The following is a 14,468-nucleotide window of genomic DNA, read 5'->3' as shown; positions in this document are numbered from 1 at the left end:
CCCGTCCGGGGGTCGAAACTCTCGCAAACAACAGCGAAACCCAGCACCCACAGAAAAGCCGAAATATCGTGGCCCGGAGTTGCTGCAGCGTCTGCTCCGATGTCGGCTGATGGGTGGCTGTCAGCGGGCATTAAGATAAAACTGGGCTGCCGCTGGCCGATAGGGCGGATCATTGATTTATAGCGATGATTCCCGACCACGGCGCTGTGGCTAGTGGTTAGTTAAAATTGAAATGCCCAGGTGGCTAGCAGTCAGTGGCGAGTGGATCGGCGCAAGAATCGCACGCGAGTTCCTTGAATCGTGTCAAGGATCTAACATATATGTGATATTTATTCGCGATATTGCTAACTCCAACTACATATTTATGTTGTTAAAGTGTTTAAAATAATGAGTGCGGTCCATGAGCAGCGCAAGCCGAATCCGGTGACAAAGGCCAACTTTCTTTCAAAATGGTTCTTTATGTGAGTGAAAAAACGTGTGCCATCCCTGCGTATACGTAATATTCAAAGCGTATACGTAATATTTCTTAAATTACAAACTCGTGTGAAGTGCTCCGTTCGATTCAAGCAAACTGATTTCGCGAGCTGACCCCTCTTGAAGTCCTGCTGATAAGATAGAGCTGTCCAGCTGACGGACTGCCCACCCTCAGATTTATGGCCACAGCACCTTGGCCGTCACTCGGAACTTACGCCGCGAGTTTCCATTCGTTTGATTCCTTTAAAGCGCGATAAATGAATCCGCGACAGCCCGGCGACACCTGTCATGTCCGTCAATAACCCGAACATCTGCCCCTGGGCTATCTCTATCCTTCCAGCTGGACGCGCGAGATTCTCGTCAAGGGAATGCGCCGGAGTCTGGATCCGGCGGATCTCTACGCCCCCGAGCCCAGTCTCGAGAGCACCCAGGTGTCCGCCTTCCTGCTCGGCCACTGGGAGCAGGAGCTGAAGCGTCCCAAGCCCAACGTCCTGCGCATGATATTCAAAGCCTACGGCTGGAGTTTTGTGCCCGCGAGCATAGTCTACTCCATCATGGCTATAGCAGTGCAGTAAGTGCTTTATGGCAGAAAAAATTAATTTCTAAAGATATGTTGTTTGTAATGAGAACACATTTTACGTTAGGAAAACTCGTGATTCGTAATACTAAACATTGATCCCCGCGTTGTTAAATTGAATTTGAGGTAAACAACAAACAAGAAAGTGCCGACGGATAAATACTTAAAACTAAATTCAACTTTTTTGTTAGTTTAAACTTATGTTCGCAAACCCTTTGCTAATTTATAATAAATTACCCCGGTGGCTTATTGTTTTAAAGTTTTGGTAATTTGATATACTATACATTTATCCCCGCCATGTTTGAATTACATTTTTAAATAAATACTTTCACAAAAATCAAACCCTTGTGTTGTTTACTTTTTGTAAAGAAATTCTTTGGTTTACCCTTAATTTGTTTAGTATCCAAAAGTATATATAGTATTTCAAAGTTTTGGTAATTCGTAATATTAAACATTGATTTTTTATATGTTTACCAAGAACTGTAAGTAACCAGTGAAAAAAAAAAATGACGACACATAAATACCTTAGACAAATTCCAACTTTTTAGCTAAATAAACTAGTAATATAAATTATATTTAGTTATTTAGCTAATCCCTAACATTTTTAATCGTCCAACAGCACAACGCAGCCTTTGATGCTGGGCGGCTTGGTGTCCTTCTTCTCGGAGAGCACTGAAAATATCACGAAACACTCGGCTTACCTGTACGCCATGGGAGTGGTTCTCTGCTCCCTGATCTCGGGACTCTCCTTCCATCCGTTCATGAAGTACCTGTTCCGAGTGGGCTCCCGCGTCCGGCTGGCCTGTGCCGGCCTGGTCTACCGCAAGTTCCTGCGTGTCTCGGTGGCGGCGGACAACAGTGGAGTGAGTGGCTATGCCATATCCCTGATGGCCACCGATCTGCCCACCTTCAACGAGTCCTTCTACTGTTTCCACGAGCTGTGGCGCGGACCGCTGGAGGGAGCGGTCTTTGTCTACATCATATACCAACTGATTGGCTGGCCGGCGCTTGTGGGTTTGGGCAGCATCTTGGCCTTTATACCGCTCCAAGCTTGGGCGGCACGGGCCATAGCCCGATACAAAAGGAGCTCTGCGGATGTGGGAGACGAAAGAGTGAAGCTGATGAACGAGATCATCGCCGCCATGCAGCTAATCAAGATGTATGCCTGGGAGAAGTCCTTTGCCAAGCTGATTGGCAGGGTGAGAAAGGAGGAGATGGACTCCATAAAGGGTTCCACCTACATCTACGCGGGATTGCAGTGCACGGGCATGATCTCCAAGCTCTCCCTGTTCCTCTCCCTGGTGACCTATGTCTTCACTGGCGACATTGTCACCTCGCAGAAGGTGTTTATTGTTGCCAGCTACTATGATCACCTGAACGATTCTCTGTTGCACTCCTGGCCCCTGGCCATCAACATGTGGGTGGAGACCTTCGTGGTGGCCAATCGCGTGAAGGAGTTCCTCTTCCAGCACGAGAATCCTGCCGACGGTGGAGTGCACAACTTCAAGGAGGCGGAGGACAATCCAGAACATGGCAATTTCTTTGGACGCACTCACAGGCCCAAGGCCGAGGTCAAGAGTATTACGGTCCACAAGCTGACCGCCAGTTGGGATCAGGCCAAGCAGGAGAAGCGTCATCGCCACATCGAGGATGTGAGTTTCCAGGCCACGGACCAGCAGTTCGTGGGCATCGTGGGAACAGTGGGTGCTGGCAAGAGCACGCTCCTTCAGGTGATCCTGGGCGAACTGGACATCATTGGTGGCAGTGTGGACCTCAATGGAGTGCTGAGCTACGCCCCCCAGGAACCCTGGCTACTCCGGGGTACCCTGCGCGAGAACATCCTCTTTACGGAACCCTACGATGAGCAGCGCTATCTGGAGGTCCTGCGTGTTTGTCACCTGGACATGGATGTGGAACAGCTGCCATCTGGTGATAATACTCGAGTGGGTGAGGGTGGTGCCAGTCTGAGCGGCGGACAAAAAGCCAGGGTTAGCTTGGCCCGGGCTGTCTACCGGAAAGCGGATATTTACCTCCTGGACGATCCACTATCCGCCGTTGACTCCCATGTGAGCAAAATGCTACTGGATCGCTGTCTCAACGAGTTTCTGTCCAAGAAAATCCGCATCCTGGTCACCCATCGTGTGCAGCTGCTCAAACATGTGGATCATTTGGTCCTGCTGGAAGGTGGACGCATCTCTGTCCAGGGACACTACGATAACCTAAAGAAGCTTATAAGATTCAGGATGTCGGTGGCCAACGATGTCGAGGTGGCCAAGTTGCGGGCCATGCGAACGGACAGTGTTTACGAGGAACCAGAGCCACGGAAATCTCTGTCCCAGGAGGAGCACCTCGATCGGGACCAGATCGAGCAGCAGTTCAAGGAGCAACAGCAGAGGGGATCCGTCAAACTGAATACCTACAAGGAGTACTTCAAAGTTCTGGGCCATCCTCTGGTTGTGGTCCTGATCCTGCTGATGTTCGTTGTAGCCCGTGCCTCGGAGGCCACCATGGATATCTTTCTTTCCAAGTGGTGAGTGAGTCTTATCATATAAATTAGTTAGTATAATTACTTAGAATACAAATTGCCAAAAAAATATATCAGGAGAATTTTAAATTCATACTCAAGATTACCAAAAAAATCCAAAGTCATTTCAGTTATTTTTGGCTTTAAGTGACTAGCCTCGAACTAAGATGAGTCAGTTTGATTTATAGATTGCGACATGTTTATGAACACAACCTATTGATAAAAACATGTTCCAGTTGTTGATTGCAATAAATATTGCCCGCATTTCCGGACAGATGGATCAGATTTGCTATCTCGACGCCACATGTTTTATGGGTGTTCCAGTATCAGAAGGTCAAAATAGAAAGTCATGGGCGTACAACATAGTACAAACTGATTTCGTTGTTAAGTGTTATTTGATAAGGTGAAAAAATAATTGAATTTTTAATTTCACACTTGACTCTTTAGTTATTAAAATGTCATAAAATCTTATTCATATCTTTTTTTATTTATTTTTATTCAGGGCAACTTGGGAGGAGACGGAACCCAACCAACACGAACCCATTCCGGAGTATCACAGAACACGCTTGCGTATGATGATCCTCTACACATTCCTCATCCTGTGCACCCTCATCTTCTATGTGCTCCGCACTTTTGGCTTCTTTATGATGACTCTACGGATATCGCTGCGCATCCATAACCAACTTTTCCAAGGGGTTATCCGAGCCTTCATGCACTTCTTTACCCTGGCCACCTCTGGTCGGATTTTGAATCGTTTTTCCAGCGATATCCTGGCCATAGATGTGAATCTGCCCCAGGCGCTGATGGACTCCATTGAGTTTGTTGTGAATGCCTTGGCTGTGTTGGCGGTGGTCAGTACGGCCAACACCTGGCTGCTTCTGCCGGCCATCGTGGTGGTGGCCTTACTGTACGGATGTCGGTGTCTTTATATAGGAGCCAGTCGGAGCCTCAAGCGCATCGAAACCATATGTGAGTAGCTTGTTTATTTAGTACTCGTACAAAGTGTTAATTCCATATCCTCCAGCTCGCAGTCCCATTTACTCCCACACGAATGCCACTTTCAAGGGCCTGGCCACCATCCGTGCTCTGAATGGCACCAAGCACATGGAGCGGGACTTCCATTACTACCAGAACGAGAACACCTCGGCCCTGTTCCTGCACGTGAGCATTAACCGGGCCTTCGCCTTCTGGACCGATCTCATCTGCGTGCTGTACATCCTGGCAGTGACGTTCAGCTTCCTGCTCTTCGATCGCCATCGCGGATACTACAGCGGGGATGTGGGTCTGGCCATCACGCAGTCCATGAAACTGGTGCTGATGTGCCAGGCGGGGATGCGGCAAACTGTGGAGCTGGAGAACATGATGACCAGCGTGGAGCGGGTGATGGAGTATGTGAATATACCATCGGAGCCTGCCTACGAAACGAAGGAGTCGGTCAATCTGCCCCAGCATTGGCCCACTGGAGGGCAGCTGGACTTCCGGGATCTCCGCCTGCGCTACAGTGATCACGGCCCGTATATCCTAAAGGGTCTCAACTTCACCATACGTGCCGAGGAGAAGATCGGCATAGTGGGTCACACGGCGGCGGGGAAATCCTCCATTGTCCAGGCCCTCTTTCGGTTGGCTCACATCGATGGACACATAGCCATCGATGGCTTCGAGACATCCGACTTGGGCCTGCACGATCTGAGGCGCAGGATCTCGATCATTCCGCAGGATCCGGTGCTCTTCTCCGGCTCTCTCCGCTTCAACCTCGATCCCTTCGAGGAGAAGACGGACGAGGAACTGTGGATGGCCCTGGAGGCCGTCAAGCTTAAGGAGTTCGTGTCCAACCTGAAGGAGGGCATCTGCTGTCGCCTCCATGACTGCGGTTCCAACTTCAGCATGGGCCAAAGGCAGCTGGTCTGCCTGGCCAGAGCCATCCTGCGCCAGAACAAAATACTCATCATGGACGAGGCCACGGCCAACGTGGATCCCGAGTAAGTTTATTCAGAAATGTTATGGTGGAAGTTCTTCTAAATCTAAATCTCAAACAAACCAAAGTGCTCAAAAGAGCTCAAAATCAGCTGTCTGACAAAAGAAATTAAGTTAGAACTCAAAAAAAAAAATTGATTGATTTAATAATACCCTGGGTTTGTTTAGGTTTGACAAGAAAAATCAAAAGAATCACTTTGGCTTCGAAATCAGCTGATGTTGATCATTATAATTTGTCAATGAATTCTACATTTAATTTGAACAATGGCTAGGAAACTATCAAACTTTTCCCTCATATATTATTCTTGAGGGTTTTAAATGTGAAAATAAATTATACGTTGCTTAAAATAATACATATTAGGTAACATTTTGATTGTATTATAGAACTTATCTTAAATAAGAAAAAAACAAAAAAACATCTAAACTTAAATTCTTTTTTTAAACAAGTTTTATAGGAATTGAGTAGCTTTGAAGCATTTTGATAAATACCTTTTTAGCTGTAGCTCTTAACCTTTTATCCAAATTATATCTTAAATAATTACCCCACTAATGTCTTATTCTATCCCCACAGGACCGACAATCTCATCCAGGAGGCGATCCACACCAAGTTCGCCCACTGCACCGTGCTGACCATCGCCCACCGCCTGCACACCGTGATGGACAACGACCGGGTGATGGTGGTGGACATGGGCCGGGTGGTGGAGCTGGGGCATCCGCACGAGCTGCTGCACAATAGGCACGGGTATCTGCACCGGTTCGTGGAGAAGACGGGCGTGGGCACCGCCCAGCACCTGAGGCACCTGGCGGAGCAGAGCTACCGCAAGAGGGTGCTGGGCAGGAGGTCGGAGGATCAGGGATCGGTGCTCGAGCTGGGGTACAAGAGCACGACCCTGTGAAAGACTGGGAGGGGAGGGGTATTCGTGTTCATTGAGACAATCAATTGTTCTGTTAGGTATGGTAATATAGACTTTATTATAGTGAACTGATCTTTAAATATAATTATATATGTATATATATTATATGTATTTCATTATATACTCGTACTTAGTTGTTTCAACTCGACCGTTTGCCTTCTTGAATTTGAAAAAAGCAATTTATCTTGTAGGTTACCATCGTCTATATTTTGCTACTCGTACTGTCTGGCTTTGATTCGCTCTCTATAACTACGATCCACTCTAGTTTCATTTTGGTTTTTGTGGTTTTGGTTTTTGGGTTCTTTGTAGTTACAAGTCACATGAAAAATCGAAATGTCGAACTATATAAGTTGTTTCTCCTCTAGGCTTAAAGATTTAGGTTTGTCCCTTCATTACGTTAGTTTTGTTTTTGTTTAGTTTTGTATGGCTTAGATGTGCGATAATGGCATTTGATTCTAGATGTATAATATTAGCATTACAAGATTTCGCTTCGTATATAAAATTTTTGTTTTCGTTAGGTAGAGTGTAAATGAATTTATCGCATTCGGTTTGGTAGCAGTTATTCACGAAACTTTAATACAAGTTCATATAATAGTTGTATGTAGTTGTTGTGTATAATGTAAATATTAAAGTAAATAAAGCATATTCATGTATGTATATAATTGGTTTTAAAATATTCTCTTCTTATGCTGATCATTGGTTTAGCTTATTTAAAATTCGCTTAAAGTCTGCCTTCAACAATATTTGATGTAAATAGAAAAATCAGTGATTCATTTATTTGTATTCTCTTTTATAATTAATTGTAATATACTCTAAATCTTTGGTGCTTAGATGTAAGTGTCTTGCGGTTGTTAAAAAAACAAAGTTAAACCTTGAAATTCTTCCCCAAATTCCAAAGTCTAAATTGTTTTATTGAATGCCCTTTTGAATGTAAATAAGTGATTAGTTTTGGATGTCCTAGAAATAAGATTGTTTGTTTGCTCATTTGGTTTTTAAGAAAAATTCGATGCTTTAATAAAATTGTTTTCGTTTTCGTTTTTTTTTTGTTTTTGTAAGTTTTCTTGTTGATGTTAATCTAATTGTAATTTTTTAGCTAGAAGTTCTCAAGCAACTTTAAGATTTTTTCGCTCTACGTTTACTTGTATCATGTATTCATTGGTAATCTCACAGTTAAGCTTCTTTGATTGAGCACAAAAGCAAATGAGAATCGTCTGTTTTGAGGGCAACAACTAAACCTTATCAATATCGATTTATATTTCTACTATGGCTATAAGTTGGAGAGTTCGATTCGAGCCTCGCATTGGACAGACCCGGAAATCTTCCCCTATTCCCGACTAGCCCAATACACTGTTCGAAAATCGTCGGCCCGATCAGCGGTGTGCTGTGTGTGAGATTGTAAAGGCTGTCGAACGCAAAAAATCAGCATAAAGTATAGGGTTATTCGAACTGAAGTCAAACGGTATCCTTCAACTGGAAGTCAATATAGATTTTGGACTCTTGGCGAGCTTGTTTAATCATTATCCTTAATATCATGTTGTGAGTGTTCCCTAATATTTGCTCAGCTAGTTGTTAAAAATCTAGGTACTCCTTTTCAGTATCCCCTACATCCGAACCTACATCTGTTCGAGAACGAAAAGCAAATACCAAAACGAGAATAATGTGAACGTGCGTGCTTCGCAATGAAACGCATATTTTGATTATAAAATATGGTCCCGAGGTTGTTAAATATTTCTTCAACTTGGTTTGTCATCGATTCTGGGTTATAACATCCATATGTGGGAGCTAGAGCGGCAATTGGATCTATAATATAGGTATAGATAAGGCGTTGTGTCAGCGGTTTGCATTTGGTTTCTGCCAATTTATCGCATCCTTGGCCACGATGCAGTGCCTCCAATGGCTGGCTACAGAACACTAAGATTGAGATCATGCTCTAGGTTTCCTCTACGCTTTGTTTTTTTTTCTTCTCGTTTGTTTATCCTTAAAGCCTTTAACCCAAAGCTTAGTTAATTAACTGCATTACAATATGTTATTTAAATTAATAAAGTTTTCCTCTTTCGGCTTTATCATTTTTTTTTTTTTTTTTTGGTTGAAAAAAAGAGTAGTATGAATTTGTTATGCAAGGTTTTTTTTTCAATTATTTTTTACTGTGTAGTCGTACGTAAGTAATTCATTTAGCATTGTTCTGGGTGTATGTGTGTGTGAGTTTATTTTATATGCTCCGTATTTATATAATAAGTATATAATTGGTTTGGTTAAAAAATTTCCATTAATTGCAAAAATTGTCTTTGTCAAAAAGAGTCGAACAATGGCCACATGTTTTTGTTTTTTTGTTCTTTGTGTGTTGGTTGCCGGGGCCACGCCCCTTTTGCGAGCGGGCCCGCCTTATTATCGCGTGCATATATCGTGACTATATGTTTCGTATTACGTGTCCAGTGTTCGTGTGTCAGAGAGTTAGCCAGTTAATCTTGCCTATACCATTTTTCGTGCTATACCTTAAATTCCAATCTACTTTTGTCCCGGTTCGATGATCTCCACGGTGACGCTCTCGGCCACCGGATTGGTGGTGATGTTGGTGATCAGCGACTGATCCTGCGGCGACTGTGGCTGGTCCTTAGGATGTGGGTGGCCATGTGGGTGGTGCTGACGATGGGCGGATCCGTGGCGCTCGTGGTGAACAACCTTGCCGGGAGCCACCGAATTGCTGCGATTGGAGCGCACCGAGGCGGCCGATGCATTGCTGCCATGCGACTCGGAACCTGAAGAGCAAATGTTCATCCATATCAGGGATTAGTATGTGGGGACCAAGTGCATCAGCTACTCTCTACGGATAACCGGTTGAAGGGCAGTTATCGTTGGCATCACAGGACAACAGCAATGTGGTCAACGGGAACCCGACTTCGAGTCCCTTTTTCTACGTGGATTATTCTAAGTACAGTAGCCGATCAAAGAAGTTATGGAAAACTTATCGAAGTATTATTAATAGTTGCAGAAATCATCACTATTAACTATAGGGTATAATTTTAATTTCAATATCCTTAGATCGCTTATTGTACTACAAAATTATATGTCTGAACGAAGCCAGATAAAGAAACTATATATAGTTAGCCGTGCTAGAAAGGAAAGAAACTAAAGCGGTTAAAGGAACTCAAAAGGGATGCTGCAATGGATCAGAGTAGGTTAGAAAGTTAGAGAGAGAGCGAGAGAGAGATATATATCGATGAGGTTTTATGGTAAGAGTATCTACGTTCGTTTATCTTTGTATCTGTGGTCTGCATCTGTGTCTGCATTTGTATCTTTGGGTGTCTTCTAGGGAGCTTAGTAGTGGCGGTGGCAGGAGTAGTGGAAGTTGGAGTAGTATTATTACATACAGGTTTAACCGCAACTCTCGACTACAGCTTAACACTAAGGTAACAACACTTCGAGCCAACAAGAACAACAACGAGAACAACGACTACAAGTACACTGGGGAAAAGGCGTTCTCAAATCAGGTAAGTGTTTCCGAAATTTAAAGCCCTCTTAGCTAACTTTGAACAAATATTAGATCAGTAAGTAAAAAATATGACGAACAAAGGTTTTGAAGAAGTCTATAAAGTTCTTTTCTTAAATACAGTTTGTATATAGGTATAGGTATAATTAGTATAAATATATATATATATATATATATATATATTTGCTAATTTTTAAATAAATAACATTATAAGTCTTTGAACATAAACGTAATTTTAAATTATTAGACTTTTATTTGGAAAACAAATATGAGGGACATTAAAAAGTGTTTTGTCAACCAAAAGTTATTAATTTGAACAACCATTAAAGTACTTTCAAACTTATTTTCGATTTAACACAATTTCTGATTTAAGCTTACGCAATTTCTCCGAGTGTGCGAATACGGATACGGGTACGAGTACAACTGTTTGGGCAAAACTTTCGCTAGACGAGACAACAACTTTACGAGTACACTACGCAGACTGTCAACGATTTTTGGGTGGGGCTTTTTGGGAGTGGGTTGCGTTTGCTTTCAGGTCTGCCTACCTCTTTGGGCCCTGATATGGATGCGTTTGTCTTTTGCGTTTGAGTGTGATACGTTTGCGGACATATTCAGGTATGTATCTAGATCTTTGTGATCTAGAGCTCTAGAACTTGTTGGTCCGACCACAGGCTGGTGCCGCCCCCGCTGGGGACACATAGGTGGTGGTGGTGGTGGTGGTAGTGGTGTTGGTGGTGCTGGTGGCATTGGCGGTATTGGTGATGCTACTGGCATTGCCCGGTGGCTGAAGACCCGCCGAGGGCGGCGGCGTGGGCGTGGGCGAGGGCGTGGCCGAGGCAGCGTACGTTGCAGTGACATTGGTGGCCGTAAATGTGCTGGCCGTGGTCGTTGGCACGTAGGGCAGGAAGTGGCTATGGACCAGGTTGTGCTGACTGGCGGCACTCGGATGCTCCAGCAATCTCGAGCAGGTGGACACATCGCTGACCCGCGAATCACTCGACCGTGTATTGCTCTTCGACCGTATCATTCGTCCTTTTTTCGGTGTTCGTGGTTCGTGGTTCGGTTTTCGGGTTTATTTGTGTTTACGGTTTCAGTTGTTTGTTGTTCATGTTTTGTTGTTTTGGGTGTTTGGTTTTTATGTTGTTGTTGTTATTGTTGTGGGGGGAATGAGCGGTTGGATACGTTTAATATTTTGCCTTTAGCTGGACACGCGACATCGAGTCAGTGCGTTTTATTGGGCGCTTTCGGGTTGAGTTGAGGGAGTGGTGGCACAAACTCAAATAAGAATATAAATAACCCAAAAAAAGGTAATTTCAAACAACTGTCCGCTGGGCTTAGCACACCAACAATTATCGTCGTAATGGCGTTGAGTAAAACGGTTCTTAAACTGTCAGTCAAATTGATTGAGCCCCCCGAAGAGTTGTTGTTCCTGTTTCGCCAGTCTTTAGCGTACCCCATCGAAGTCGGGATAAGGTGGCGAATATGGCCAGATAGTCGTCACTATGCTGCCCAGCGCACTAGTTGCGGGTCAAAACAAAAAAAAAATCAAAGGGTACTATAATCAGTTATGTTTTTTTTTTCCGAAAATATACATCAATAGATATAGGGAACCAATGTCTCAATTAATATTATTATTTATTTAAATATAATCTTTATCATGATCTATTTTGCAAGCCGAAAAAAAAATATATTTTAATTTTGAAATCGAAAAAAAATAAAATTAAATGGTTTTGTATAGTGACTCATGAAATGCTTAAACTGCTTATGGAATAAAATGATTGGAAACATTGCTGACTTCAAAAGGACCTTAAGTTTAGAATTTTTCGTAAGAGCAACATTGCAAAATTCTATTTAATAGGTACCTATACGCATAACTCTTGAACAATTTATTTTGTAGTCCTTTATAGCTATTTTTCATATCCTTAGACTAATCATATGTATATTACTGTACTCCGTGATGGCTAGTTAGACTTGCTATAATATTGAATATCATTTGGGCTTTGCCTCTCTTCTTTTGGGTACTTCCACACCCCAGAGTTTAGTTTACTTGGGTGATTTTGTAGGTTTTTTGTTTGGTGACTGACTGATCAATTGGCAAACGTTGACTGACTGACTGACTGACTGACTGGTTGATTGATTGGGTAAGTATTGAGGGGTTTCTCACTCTGTTCGTATAGTTTTGGGCTGTAAAAAGAAAGTTCTGCAAGTTGTTGAGACGAGACAAACGAAACAAAAGCAATAATGGGAAGAAGGAATGGTAAAACAGGAACCAAAAAGGCAATCGCGGAAGACGGGGGACCAGAAAACCAGAGACTGGAGGAGGTGGACCATCGACAAGGGGGCATGGAATACAAACCTGTCTTACCTAGCGACGGATTGGGGGAGTGGGGTCTCAGGGAGGCCATGCTGGGCTGCCGGGATGGGGCCCGCACCGACATCCTGGATCCCCGGCGCTCCTGACCATGGAGCAACTTGCTGTCCCGCAGCAGCGAGACGTTCATCAGGCGCGGATTCGGCGTATTGAAGATGGTTCGGTTATCATGCCAGCGGGCTCTGCAAATTACGGCCAAGAATTAGTAACATTTCGTGGCTCGACGGGTTGGAAAACAAGCGGGCGTGTGGTTGTGCACAGATATTGGGGGCCATGGCTACTCAGACTTAATGCCAATTAATGCAGAAATGCTGTTTATTAGACTGGAAATTAATTGGTGCTCGAATTATGCACCACAAATTAACAAAGTTCCATCAAAGTTCCATCGACAGTCCAATTGACCCAGTTTATTGGCAAACTAACGGATCAGCTGGTTGAACTTAAGATTAAGGCTCTTTGCTATGCACTGAAAAAATGGCTTGAAGTAGTCAAAGTATGACATTTATGTTACATAAAAAAATAATATAAAAGAAAATGTAATGCAAACGTATTTTACAGTTTTCACAAAATCATTCTAAAGGACAAATGCATAAATTGAAAATTCATAATCTTAAATGAAAGTAAAGTACTGAACAGAAAATATTTTTATTGCAATGGTTATTGTATTTATAACTTTAAAAATGTAACCGTTAGATTATCAATGACCTACTTTTAAAAAGACATAAGTAAACCATTAATAAACGGACCAATATACATTTTGTTCTTCATAATTCTTTACAACATTATGTGTGCAGTCAAGCGATAGTATATGTTAAATGGTGTGTGACTGTTAGCCTAGATTTAATGCTTAAACTATTTGCGTGGGCGTGGGGGCGATGAAGATGTTTGCATTGCAATTTACTCACTGGCTAAACAATCGCAGGACGACACAAATAATAATAAACATCAATGCCATTCCTACCAGCACGCCAATCATGGCCGGATCGATGTAGGTCTCGGGTCCCCTTTTGTCCTGGCGCCCTGCAAACAGCAAACAGCCAAACGTCAAACAACACAGCCCCATTAACTAAAAGCAGTGCCGGCTTAACGTCTACTACGCTCCTGACCACCGACCTTTGCACTCCACGGATCCGTCCTTGGCCCAAATGGGCGACATCTCGAACCGGCAGATGCACCGCCCGTCCCGGCACTCCGTCTGGAAGTATCGCATCTCGCACTGCTCGTTGAAGAAGCAGGACTCGTTCACGGAGGCCTCTGTGGGTGGATTAAGAGACAAAAAAAATGGTGAGAAAGGACACAAAAAGGAATCAGTTGAGTTGACAAAATGGTTGTTATTTATACAGAGAAGAAAAACAATCAATGAACACTCAGCTCAGATTTACAGACTTACAGATTTATGTTGAAAACTGTTATTATTAAATGGATAGTTTTAAAATTTTTGTTTATATAGTTCATTTATATTTTTAGTAAATATATTTAATTTAATTAAATCTGCAAATCTCCTTCTTAAGTGGAATATACTATTTTTTGCAACTAGCAGCACTGTAGACAGCTTAAATTGAATAGGAATTTATTTTTAAGAATCTATCTAATGTTAAGAATATTTTTCAAAAAACAATAGATTCTTTAGTAGGAGTTGAAAATTTCTAAGTGATTTTAAAATTTTAATGAGTATCTTTATTTAAATTAAATAACAATATTTTTTAATTGAACCAGGACTTTTTCAGTATTTCATAAAAATCGAATTTCACTCAATTTTGTCTACTGTTTTCATCACTAAAACCCTTTTTTCCAGTGCACTGTAAGCAAGCAACAACAGGCGAGGGCTCATATCAAGAAAAATATTTCCCGACTGTCGTGGCAGTTTGCGGATTGATTTAATGGCTGATTGAAGTGCGATATGGCTGGGGCGGATTGACTTTCCACTCCGGTGACAAATATTATCGTGGAACGACTACGGCGGAGGGAGGCTTCTGAGTCCCGGAGACACTGCACCGCTCGTGGGGAAGCTAAGACATCTGACTGACTGGCTGTCAGCCGCGTCGATGATCAATGGCCGGTAGATATTTGGCCGGGAATTGTTAATTAAGTCACTCCCATAGAAATAGATCTTCGCATGTCAGCGGCTTTTGTCCCACTCCCCAGCC

General features: G+C 43.0%; 2 protein-coding genes across 7 annotated transcripts in view; one reads left to right on the top strand and one right to left on the bottom strand.

Moving 5' to 3' along the window:
- Positions 1 to 246: 246 nt before the first annotated feature.
- Positions 247 to 6,563, top strand: LOC108148682 (probable multidrug resistance-associated protein lethal(2)03659). Its single transcript, XM_017275822.2, has 6 exons — positions 247 to 461; positions 815 to 1,045; positions 1,671 to 3,581; positions 4,078 to 4,544; positions 4,600 to 5,554; positions 6,121 to 6,563. The coding sequence occupies exons 1-6, from the start codon at positions 388 to 390 to the stop codon at positions 6,443 to 6,445; spliced, it is 3,963 nt and encodes a 1,320-aa protein (XP_017131311.1). The 5' UTR covers positions 247 to 387; the 3' UTR covers positions 6,446 to 6,563.
- LOC108148683 overlaps positions 6,498 to 14,468 on the bottom strand; it is a 25,303-nt gene continuing 17,332 nt past the window's right edge. For 2 of the 6 annotated variants that reach the window (XM_017275824.2, XM_017275825.2), the window contains exons 4-7: positions 13,435 to 13,575; positions 13,227 to 13,341; positions 12,307 to 12,503; positions 10,534 to 10,982 (exon numbers count right to left, since the gene is read on the bottom strand). In XM_017275824.2, the coding sequence (XP_017131313.1) occupies positions 10,597 to 10,982; positions 12,307 to 12,503; positions 13,227 to 13,341; positions 13,435 to 13,575 (839 nt within the window). In that variant the 3' untranslated portion in view covers positions 10,534 to 10,596. Of the gene's footprint in view, positions 9,220 to 10,533; positions 10,983 to 12,306; positions 12,504 to 13,226; positions 13,342 to 13,434; positions 13,576 to 14,468 lie in introns of those variants that run through there. The other 4 variants (XM_041709103.1, XM_017275828.2, XM_041709102.1 and 1 more) reach the window with 4 other exon arrangements.

The sequence above is a fragment of the Drosophila elegans genome, unplaced genomic scaffold (genome assembly GCF_018152505.1).
Source record: "Drosophila elegans isolate 14027-0461.03 unplaced genomic scaffold, ASM1815250v1 contig_476, whole genome shotgun sequence".
NCBI classification, from domain to species: domain Eukaryota; kingdom Metazoa; phylum Arthropoda; class Insecta; order Diptera; family Drosophilidae; genus Drosophila; species Drosophila elegans.
The sequence above is the reverse complement of the archived record's forward strand: the minus strand, read 5'-3'. Positions and strand labels throughout refer to the sequence as shown.

Excerpts from the sequence above, each read along its gene's own strand:
- LOC108148682 (XM_017275822.2), top strand. The coding sequence starts at position 388 with ATGAGTGCGGTCCATGAGCAGCGCAAGCCGAATCCGGTGACAAAGGCC. Across the intron at positions 462-814 it reads CTTTCAAAATGGTTCTTTAT|CTGGACGCGCGAGATTCTCG; the intron begins GTGAGTGAAAAA and ends CTATCCTTCCAG. Across the intron at positions 1,046-1,670 it reads ATCATGGCTATAGCAGTGCA|CACAACGCAGCCTTTGATGC; the intron begins GTAAGTGCTTTA and ends ATCGTCCAACAG.